Here is a 12,360-nt window from a genome sequence, read left to right on the forward strand (position 1 = left end):
GCCTGTAATTCAGTGGTTGTCGTTTGTTGGTGTATATCATATTTGTTTTTCGTTCATAATTTTGTACATAAATCAGGCCGTTAGTTTTCTCGTTTGAATTGTTTTGACAACGTCCAAGACAAGGACCTAATCGAATATTGCTTGAGAGTTTATGTTTTAGTAGATGGTCCAAGAGCTGTTGCGGCGTCTAGACTCAGACATCTGAAAAGGAATTCGACAGTCACGTGAAAAATCCTGTGATGAGGACCTTCTATAAAAATTTTGATATGCCAATAAGCCCAACAAAAAAAATGCATTCAAACTCATAACGGACACTCAGAAAATATAAAGACAAATATGAAAACCTCGATCTTCCTTCATAAAATGGGCTCCTCTAATAAGTTGGAATTTATGACAGCAACGTTGGTTCAAACAATAGGCACCTAGACTTCGAGGCGGACAATAAACTTTAGCAACGGTCGCTTGGATTGCGTAAGGTTCTAAACATTGATAATGTCCTATTCCAATAGTCGTCAGAAGAAAACCTCATATCCAAGAAAGAATGTTATAAACATTCAAAAGTATCTACGATCCCATTTTTAGCTCCTGTTTTAAAACACGGAAAGCTCCCAATTTGCCCATAAGTGTCAGAAACGGTCGATTTGGGACGAACCCCTCTCTCATAATACAGCTAATGAATTGAAATCTTAACGAAAAACCATAAAAGTGCTTGAAACATTTTACATAACTAGAAGTCAATTGCTTCATCTCGGTGATCCTACTACCAAGAAGCTACACGTCATCAATCGAAAATGCCATAGCAATATGGCATACCTCCGCACGCCTGGTAGTAGTGGTACGCAACGCCTGGGAAAGCGAAAGTTTTTGGTGGAGTTCGTGTTGCTTAGTCTTTAGTTTTCTATTTTGTGTCATCTGTACTATTATTTGTCTGTTTGTCTTTTTATTTTTGGCCATGGCGTTGTCAGTTTGTTTTCGATCTATGAGATTGACTTTCCCTCTGGTATCTTTCGTCCCTCTATTGTACCCACAAGTTATCACATCATTCGACGTGCAGCTGTATAAGCCCTTAACAAACAGATTATATTTTCAAAGATTGCTCGTCACAAACCGTTACAGCGTTTTGGTTCAGGTTAGACAGTCACGTGACAAATCTTGTGATAAGGAACCTCTACGGAAATGATAGTCATAAATCATGCCAAACAAAGGAGGACGCAGTAATGCTCATCAAGGACATTCAGAAAACATTAACCAAATATAAAATCACATAGAGCATCATATATGATCTACATTTACCCATAAATATCTAGAAATTCTTTAAAGACAGCAAATTATTCTTAGGTAATATAAGTAATAAGACGATGAGATTCTTTGTTTACGTCGTCAATAGAGAACGTTTCCGGAAATATGTTACTTCAAGTCAATTGAATGATGTGCGACAAGAGCGGATGCTTACTGGAACTGAAAGAAACTTACGAAAACGAACTTCAACTCGTTGCTCCAGATGATGACCAAACAATCTTTTTAAATGTCAAAGTTACAAATGCTGTTCCTGAGCAAAATGATATAGAACCTGATCGATTCATGCAATTTTCCAGTTGGTCAGCACTTGTACGAACAATTCTTTGTGAACGTTTTCGCTAACAACATGAATAAGGAAAAGCTGTATAATATTATTCGTTATTTATTCATAAAAAAATAAGAAAATAAGGAATGATTGCCAATAAGACAACTATCCACCAGAGAACAAATTACGTAGATTTTAGAAACTTAGTATTTATTCATATACGATTTAATTAAAGAATAGTGATATCAGATGTGGAGTGTACAAAATCTGTTTATGTGAGAGATACCCATCTCAACACGGTACAATATGTATGACATAGAAAGATCGTTACCTATTTAATAAAGTGTATTGCCACCTGCAAATTATGTTCTTGGACACAATTCATGATAAACCACAGGGGGAAATAAAAGTATTTAATGTTTTCACGTCATTTACAACATGTTAGAACTTTTCTCCGAACTATACAAATATTATTCTTGTTAATATTTATTTCGCATCATCATCTATTATACCAGACATTCCGACTAAATTAACATTATTTTTTTGTAAATACACTGTAAAATGGTATTTCATAAGATTATTCGTTTTTCACCATTTACGATATTTCTTGAATTAACGTCAGTTCCTGGTTGTCATATTTCTGTTAAACCCATTTGTCGTCGACAATACCTAGATGCATTGTTAATTCATGTCGAGATGAAAGGCATTAACCGATATATTGTAGTATTAATGCATTTGCTAAGAAAAGAGTATGTCTATGGAATTGCATATTGAGCGATGACTTTCCCTTACGGCAACCAATTATAAATACTGCAGTTTATCCAAGCTTTAAACACGACTCTACTCTTATGACGACAAATTAAAACGGATAATCTGGAATATGTCATAGAGCATGGCGATTTGCATTTAAACATGTACTAATATAAGGCATCTAAGCTCTATATGTTATACGTCACTTTGATGTCTAGATATTTCCAATCTTAACTTGGCATTTTGTAATTCCATGTTTTCGTTTTTCAAAAGTAGATTTGCTTTTTCAAGGTTCAAAATTTCGAATTTAATGGCTGAGATATCCCTTTCGGAAACGGATAAAGATGGGCATACGTAATCTCCAACACCAGATAATTTCCAGTCCGTTTGTATGGCAGTCGATTGAAATTCAGGAATTCTACATACAGAGCTAACTGTGTCCTTCACATTTGCCATTTGTTGGAAGTTATTTGGTTCTGGTTTTATCACTACACCGGGCAAATAGATTCTATCCTGACTAAAGTCCAAAACATGGTCTTTGGACGAATTCAGAATATTGCTTTCACCCGTGTTCTGTCTGACTTGATCCGACGAATATTCGGCAAGAGGCCATGATGCTATTTGACTAGTTGACATTTCATTTTCAATATTAACTGAGTGTTGCTTTTGAACTGGCAAGCTTGGTTCAACAGTATTCAGCCTCCCGTTGTAAAGAAGTCTGTTTGATTCATTAGCATTTCCAAGATGATGGTTCTGGATAATATTAGAGTCACATAAGGAAAGTTGTTGCGGTTGCACAGTACTCTTATCACTTGTAACATCATTTGAAACGATTGCATCTACTTGATTTTGAGTTATTCCTGCAATAAACAACAAAATAGATTACAAACAAAAGCTTTCCAATTCCCCCCACAACAATGCGCATATTGTATCTGTCAAAGCGCAACAACTCGAAAATATTTTTTTAACTTTTTCTTAAATATCCTACAAAAAAAAATAATTTACGCGAGAGATCGATTACAATGTTAAGTTCCATTTAAAAATTTATATTTCCAAGGGACATAACTCCTGAAAAATTGTTTATCGGCGCTGGGTCGCGCTCATTATTAAAATCTGCAAGACCTTGCTGTTACACGTCTTTGATCAGTTGATATAAAATTATAAATGTCATAAAAATCCAACATGAAATGTAGGTGTGAGTGCTTACTATGCAATCTTCAATATAAAATTTATTTCAACATAATTTTGTTACGATTAGTTGATCCGTACTGATTTTCGAACTAAAACATCTAATAAATAAGTTTTATACATAAATCAGACTGTTTGTTTTCACGTTTGAATTGTTTACATTTTGTCAAGTATGGGCCTTTTATAACTTGCTATGCTGTATGGATCTTGCTCATTGTTGAAGCCGTACTGTGACCTACGTCGTTTAGTTTCTGATGGACAGAACGTTGTGTCCTTGTCACAAAACAACATGTTTGTCAGCAATTTTAGTGATTTTGCTATATTATATCTGATAATACAGCGGTTGTTTAAATAGTGAAGGGGCATATATATTGTATCGTCAGATTTAGAACTTTGAGGTTGCTTTAAGTAAATGCTAGAATCATTACATACACTATTGTTTATTAATGTTTTATTTACAATTTCCCGACGCAGTGGCTATCCTTTTCGGTTTTTTTTTCACTTTAAAATTTAAGACGCTTAACTACGGTAACAGTATGGACGGCATCGATGATCATTTTTGTGATTGGTAAAAAAAAATGTATATTCTTCTTCTTCTTCTTTTAGGTCAACAAGGCTTCAATACTGAAGAATACATGTTGTTGCGCATGCGTGATTGACAAAAAATTTTTTTTTATATGAATTAATAAAAATATTTACTAACAATTTAAGTGTTTGTATATACAGATTGTGATTAAAAAATATGCAATTTATGTACATGTTTTGGTTTGGATTTGTTTATCTGAAGCTAGAGAGAACAGCTGGTGTTAGCTGATCTCTAAAGCTGTCAACAGTGGCGGTTTCAATAACAGTTTGTGGTAGTAAGTTCCACTGAATAATTGTTCGCGGGAAGTACGACCATTTGTATGTGTCCTTGGAAGTTTGTATGTGTCTGTATGTCTGAGTATGGTTTTGTCTTGTTCTGCTGTCTGTTTGTTCAAGAATATGCGATGGAATGGCTACAAGACAGTGTATTACTTTGTAAAATAAAATAAGTCTGGTTTTTAGGCGTCTCTCAGCTAGTGGTGGCCATTTCAACTGATTTAGCATGTTTGTGACACTGCTCGTGTAATCGTAGTTGTTGTGTACATAACGAGCAGCTCGTCTCTGCACATTTTCTAATTTTGTCTGTTGATCTTTCATATGGGGGTCCCAGACACTACAACTATATTCTAGTTTGGGTCTTACTAGTGCCTGGTATGCTCTTGATTTTATTTCTGTGTTAGTAACTTTTAAATTTCTTTTTAAAAAACCAAGTGATCTGTTCCCATTTGATACTATACTGTCTATGTGCTTGTTCCACTTAAGATTGGATTGTAAGGTGATGCCGAGGTATTTTGCAGATGTTACTGATTCGAGAATGTGATTGTGGAGGATGTAATTATGCCGGTAGTTATTTTTCTTTTGTGAGATGGTAAGGTTGGTACATTTATCAGGGTGAAATGCCATGAGCCAATCTGACTCCCATCGTGCTGCTGAGTCTAGATCTAGTTGCAGTTTATGACAATCATCCTGTGTTTTTATTTCCCTGTAAATTATGCTGTCATCTGCAAAGAGTCTTAGCTTGCTATGTTGTAAATATTCAGGTAGGTCATTTATATAGATTGGGCCCAATACTGTTCCTTGTGGTACACCAGATGTTACGGGTACTGAGGTGGAAGAAATGCCATTGATGACGACTGTTTGTGTTCTGTCATGTAGAAATGCCTGAATCCAATTTAGTGTGTTATTTTCAATACCATAGTAGTTGAGCTTGTATAGGAGGCGACGATGTGAGACTTTGTCGAACGCTTTAGCGAAGTCCATTATGATTAAGTCAGTTTGTGTGTTGCTATTATTTGTTTGTGCTAGTTCTTGAATAAAATCTATTAACTGTGTTTCACACGACCTTGATTTTCTGAAGCCATGCTGAAGATCGTATAATATATGATGTTTTTCTAGATGAGACATGATACTACTTGTAATGATATGCTCCATGAGCTTACAACATATGCAGGTTAAAGATATTGGCCTGTAATTTACGGGTTTGTATTTTTCCCCTTTTTTGAAGGCTGGGGCTACATTAGCATGTTTCCAGTCCTTAGGTGTTTCTCCAGTTTCAAGCGACTTTTTAAATATTAAGGTAAGGATTGGTGAGATTTGTTCCTTTAGTTCTTTAAGGACACGGCCATTGATATTGTCAGGGCCGCAAGCTTTATGTGGATTAAGGTTTGACAGTAATTTTGTAATACCTGATTCGTTGATTGTTATCTTTGGCATTTGTGGGTGGGGGCTTCTGCCTTTGTCTGGGATGTTATCATCTGTTTCGTTTGTAAATACTGATTGGAACTGTTGATTTAAAATGTTCGCTTTTTCTTCAGTGTCTGTAATGAGTTTACCATCTTTTTTCAGAGGTGCAACACCACTGTTATCAGATCGTGTGCTTTTGATGTAGCTGAACAAATTTTTTGGTTTTGATTTTGATGTTTCATATTGACCAGGTTCGTTTATTGGTATATCACAGATCATTTTTTCAATATATTTCCAATATTCTGTACGTAGTTCTTTTTGTACTGTTTGTTTCAACTTTTTGTATTTTTCTGGATCTTTCTTCCTTTTTCGATAAGCTTTGTTTTTCTTGTTTATAAGCTTACGTAGTTTGTCTGTTACCCAAGGTAATCTATGTTTGTATGTGATCATTTTGTGTGGTACATTTTTTTCTATAGATTTTATGAGGTCTATCTTAAAATTTTCCCACAATTCATCTACATTACTGAGTTTGTATTTTTCTTGTATTGTTGTTAATATTTCAATAAGATCTTTTTTAATGTTTCCCCAGTTGGCTTTATTGAATTTCATGATTTTTCTAGGTAGTTCCCGTACCCTTTTCAGCCATGTGTCAATCTCAAGGTATACTATATCATGGTCTGCCTTACCGATTGGTGGTAAAGTTGTCATTTTATTTACACTAGATGGATTATTAGTGAAGAACAGATCTAGAATTCTGTCTTTGCGTGTTTCTTTGTCTACCATTTGTTGTAAATTATGGTCAAAAGCTATGTCTAGGAGTTGTTGGTGTAATTTTTGTTCTGGTTTTCCAGCAACAATGGATGGAATTGACCAATCAATATGGCCTAAGTTAAAGTCTCCTCCAAGCCATATGTTAGAATTTGAGATGTTTTTAATTTTTGTTAAAGAAATATTTAAATTTTCAAGAGATGTTCCATCGTCTGATGGGGGTCGGTAATAACATCCGACAATGATCTTTTTGGTGCCTGAAATGTTTATTTCCGCCCATACGCTTTCGCAATCTGATTGGAATTCATCTATTTTGGAGCTGATAAACTCTTTAGTAATAGCAATTAATACTCCGCCGTGACTTTTTCCTTTGTCATTTTGTGTTCTATCTTTTCGATACACATTGTAAAGGTTTGGTGGAAATAGTTCATGAGATGGTATATTTGGATTTAACCAAGTTTCAGTGCCTGTGATTATATCAGGTTTTGCAGAGTTAATAATTTCTTCAAGTTCTGGTTTTTTATTACAGATAGATTGAAAGTTAATGTTTACCACTCTAATTGGTCTTTTAAATTTAGACGAGGTTGTTTTAGATGGGATGTCTTGTTTTTTTTCATTTAGTTTTGGTGATGAGGTAGCCACTGGGACACCAGGGCTACTGACCAAAGAACTTGTGCTTAAGTTTGAGAACTGATTTTCTGTTCCAATACTATAGGTGGAGTTAAATAAAGCAGTAGAAAAATTTGGCATTCCACAATTGATACATTCCCAGGACACATTACTAGCATCCATGAATCTGAACACACCTGTGTGGATATGTTGGCATTCTATGTGGAACCATATGTCGCAATTATCACAACATACTGCCCTTGTCTTCCAAGTTACAGCCTTGCCACAAGTACCACAGGGCCATTTTGGTGTTCTGGGTCCTGGGTTAGTTTCTGTGTCAAAGGCATTGGCTAATAGTAAGATAAAAATGTACTTACTTACTGGTCTACTTTTGTTTACCTTGAGCTGGGTGGCAAGTACACCTGTTGCTCGAATGTTTGATTGGTTGGTGATAGAACGAGCTTGACATGTATATACTGGCTTAAATATATCTAGTTGGGTAATTACTAATCATGTGATGGACAAGATCAACGAGGTATAATGTAGATGCATAATGTTTACCTTTTACCTTTTACCAGTGCTCGAAGTTCGGAGCTGTGAAAAGAGGGTAATTCTGTTAGTTGAGAAGTTGTTAGTCTTCGTCTCCTGGGCGACTCAGGAGTACAGGTTTAGAGAAAAGCCTCATTAATAAACAGTTTTAGCGATAGCGTAAAAGTGAAAATAAAAGTTGATAGTCTGTTTGTTTACTTCCGGTAATGTTTGATCATGTGATCGTAGGGCGGCAACTGTAATTTTCATTCATTTATGTGAAAAATTTTGATTTCTTTATTTGATGAATTTTCAGTGTAATTTTTTGTGGTGTGTCAAAACAATACCTGTTTACAAAGTTATAAGTATGATTTTCAATGGCAGATACTGCCTAATTTTCGTAATAAATAACTTTCTTCCAGAGCCAAAAAGAGAGACGTCAATCAAGTCACGCATGCGCAGTCCTATTATTATAGCGATGGTCCTGTTCAAAACAGTATTTTTGAACAATACGTTTTTTCTTTGCAACAACTCTTTCATGGTCACATTTGCAAGGTTGAATTTCTGTTTTTATCTCCAACATGCCCTCATTTGAAGTCAGTCATGATTTCTCGCAGAAGCTGTCTATTGTGAACTATTTATGGTTTCTCGTATTTAATATACATGCAATAATTGCGACTAAATGATGAACAAGCAACAATCAAAGACTCAATCAGTCATTGTATAGGTCAGTTATCCTCATTCAATAAGGGCAATTAGTCCTATTATAGGTACAAATGTAGTCAATAAATGGTTTCAGTCATTATACTTTTTGTAGATCCTGGATTGCAAATGACTTTTGTTGTATTCAGTTTTTTGTATGTATCATAGTTTTCATGATAACATGGATAAAAGGGGAAAACGCTAAAGATAAAAAAAAACTCTAGAAAAGGTTAAAGATTGGGTTATTCAAGTACAAATCTGTCTCTAATGAATCAGTTGATAGTTTCAATTGTATCAATATATAAATAAGGAGATGTGGTATGATTGCCAATGGGTCAACTCTCCATAAAGACCAAAAGACAAAGATGTGAACAAAAATGTATTACAATTCACCGTGTATGTAATGTGTTGTTTATTATTTGTACTATACTGTTGATATGTGTATCGTGTGTGCTAAATTATTGTAACTTAATCTTGATACTGATGTGATATGTTTGTTGTATATGATCTGTAGGAAAATAAAATGTGTAATAAATACCATATTTTCCTTTAACTTCGAATCCTTTAATTTCTAATGATTAATTAATTACTATCAAAACTATTCGAAATTGTCTAAATAACGTTTTCAAAATTATCCAACAAAGTTCAAGCGAATTGGCAAATAACGTGAAAAGTTGTAAAAAATTGTGAGCTAAGGGAAAAAACAACTATAACATGTAAAGGAAGTCAATTGATTGTTACATTCAAACAGACAAATTGATTGTAGATTGCATAATGCTAATCAATTTTGCTGCATACAGTTTTTGTCTATCTATTTCAAACCTTTCAAGATGCTTATGCTTGCCAAAAAAAGAATCTTCATCATAAGGAAATAACTCCTTTCAGGATTTAATCAATGGTTTCAGTCTTCTTATAATTTGTGTAAATCATATACTCCTGATTTTTAAATTTATTGATTCTAGTTTGTGATTATCCATAATAACTTAATAAATACTATATAGTATAGGCTAATGTCCTCTTCACAAACACGGATTTTTATTACGAGTCCTTACGAATTGCCACTTCGTAGTCAATCGCAAGCCTCTGTAGCAACTCGCTGGTATCCGTAAATAACACGTCGCAACTTGCAGACTCTCTTAAGGAACCGTGAAAGGGGAGGCAATTGTTTTGACATGTCAAAAATCTTCTTACGATTGTTCCGTAAACTACTCGCAAGAATCCGTAAATGACTCGTAACATTTTTTAAACGATTTGTTTAATACCGTAATGATAAGTTTACAGATTATTTCGACTGCTTACGTGTTGTTTACGATTTTATTCGAGTTATTACGAGCACTTTACGTGTAGTTACAAGTGCTTTACGAAACGATACGTAATCTGACGTATTATTCACGATTTGGGGAAAGATACAAAAGCTGCAAAATCGGACATTCCATTTTCAGTTGTAATTAAGAAGTCATAGAAGTCAAATCTCTGAATATCTACTCTACAACATAGAATGACAACTCGTACCAATCTTGAAATTTTGCCGTAGTTACATCGTAAGAACTCGTAATAATCCGTAGTAAACGGTTAATAGCTCGTAACAACTCTTAAAGCGGTAAAAGTGGCCAAATCCTAAGCATCCGTGAATATTTGTGATCTGTAAGGACTCGGAAGAAAAAAACGTGTATGTGAATGGGTAATATCGCTAAAATATGTCAAAATATTCATTTTAGGGACAATAACTCAAATAAGGAATCATCTGATCATTTTCGAATGATATATAAGAGCATGACATTCGGAAGATTGTTTTACCCGGACAGATTTTCTCTCTCCATAATAGTTATTGTATAATTTATGCATGGAGGCTAAGTTGGTTGATCATAATGGTTGGCTTGGACAAAAGATCACTTGCTTTATCATGGACAATTAAAGTCGTACGGTTAAAATTGGTGGTTTCAAAAAAGAAGATTTCATAAAAGTCTACGACGGGCGACGACGGACACCAAGTGATATCAATAGTTCATATGGTTGATGGCACCTTGGCCCAGGTGAGCTAAAAATATCTAAAACTTATGTCGTACAAACCTTGTTCAACCGGTGAATTAAGCTGGCTCTCAGACTCGTACGACGACTGTGAAATATCTACTACATCATCTGTACGTTCGGCATCATAATCTTGTGAACCTGTTGTGTGTTGACTTCCGGATGACTTTCTCTTCTCTGTTAATCTCATGTTAGACCATTTAATTTTCAATTCCCTAACGGTTCGTCTATGTAATCCTAATGCATTGATACTATCAGCTATTCTTTTCCAAACAAGATTTTTCCTAGCATTTATCATGGCATTAGTGTGGCGCGAATTAAGAAGTTCGTAGTGATTGTCAATCATTTTCTTGAGTACTTGTATTTCTAACAATTCCCAGTTTTTGTTACGAATCCTTTTCGACTTCCCAAACATATAACCCGGAAACTGATCAAAGCGTCTATTCGTATCCATGTTATTGTCCTCTAAATTCTAACAGGTGTACACTTTATACGAGTATTTCATAACGAGAATTATTCAACAGACAAATTATAACCTTTTCTTTGTCCTTGAGAGTTGTATCTTAACTATTTAATGAGCTCACTAGTCCGTTGCTATGGAAAATCACTTTATAAATACGATACATTAATTTAATGACTCAGTAGAACGTGATGCGATCGATTTATGTCGTCTGCTAACCATTAATATAACACCATGTCGGGATAATGAGACCATTAACGAGTTTAAAGAACACATTAAAATGTGATGAATAATTTAAATGTAATCCCTACTACTTCCAATCTATTGTTGATTATACTAATGAAATACACATTACAAAAGAATAAATTTTACGCTCAGATTTTACGTCAAGATGTATTTCTATCTTAGGTTGCAGTCGAATGTATAATTACGTTGTGTTTGAGTGCAAACAATTTATGGTTTGTGCAATGATAGTAAACACCCTACCCTTTTCAATTGTATAACGGAAAAGGGGGTCATATGATAGGTATAAAAGATATACAAGGATTTCATGACATTATGATATATAGTTGTTGACGTTTTGAGAAGTGAAAGCATGGCCGAACGTTAGAGACAGTGGAGGCATTTTCGCATATTTTGGTTCAAAGATATAATAACAATCACAATACTAATGTGCTTTAACAGGATTACTAAATAATTTAAATGAAGACTATTCTAGCACCTTGTACAATTCTAGAGAGATTGAGTTTATTGACAAGTTAAATAGAAACTACCTAAAACACACTTGATGTTTCTAAAAGATCTACATCCTCAGGGGCGGATCCAGTCATTTTAAAAAGGAGGGGGGGTTCCAAACCCAGGAGAAAGGGGGGGTTCCAACCATATGTCCCCATTCAAATGCATTGATCGGCCAAAAAAAGGGGGGTTCCAACCCCCGGAACCCCCCCCCCCCCCTCCCCTGGATCCGCCACTGATCCTCGTTGAATTAAATATAAAAAAAATACATGAAAAAATTAGTTTAAATATTCTTGTGTTTGTACAAGATTTAGAAATATGATTATCCCTGAACTTCTCCCGCTCGACAGTGAAATCCTTGTTAAAGTGGGGCGTCCGTTTGACTGTGTGAGATGTATAAATACCCAGCCACGTCCGGTTATAATATGGGCGTTAAATCCGATGCCTCGTTAAGGGTGAGTGTCACGATCTATGCATGTTAAAGAACCCTTGCAACAACTCTCCGATGGACCTTTAAGTGGCAAAATGTCTACCCCCATCTAGCATAGAATTACCTTTATTTTCCACTGACAGTCAAAAGTGTTAACCTTCCACCATGGTCGACCTATCTTGCAGAACCTACTTATTGAATACACTATTAGTATGTATTAGTCTTTGATATGCATGTACGGCCGTACGGTTGCCTATAATTGCTTACATCCACCTCATTTGAACTTTGGTGGATAGTTGTCTCAATGGCAATCATACCACATCTCCTTAT

General features: G+C 35.0%; 1 protein-coding gene across 1 annotated transcript; it reads right to left on the reverse strand.

Moving 5' to 3' along the window:
- Positions 1-1,739: 1,739 nt before the first annotated feature.
- LOC127734246 (myb/SANT-like DNA-binding domain-containing protein 4) lies at positions 1,740-10,993 on the reverse strand. Its single transcript, XM_052244023.1, has 2 exons — positions 10,448-10,993; positions 1,740-3,174 (listed from the first exon to the last, which is right to left on the reverse strand). The coding sequence occupies exons 1-2, from the start codon at positions 10,857-10,859 to the stop codon at positions 2,510-2,512; spliced, it is 1,077 nt and encodes a 358-aa protein (XP_052099983.1). The 5' UTR covers positions 10,860-10,993; the 3' UTR covers positions 1,740-2,509.
- Positions 10,994-12,360: the final 1,367 nt, after the last annotated feature.

Source organism: Mytilus californianus, unplaced genomic scaffold (genome assembly GCF_021869535.1).
Source record: "Mytilus californianus isolate M0D057914Y unplaced genomic scaffold, xbMytCali1.0.p SCAF_3, whole genome shotgun sequence".
In the NCBI taxonomy this organism is placed as follows: Eukaryota; Metazoa; Mollusca; class Bivalvia; order Mytilida; family Mytilidae; genus Mytilus; species Mytilus californianus.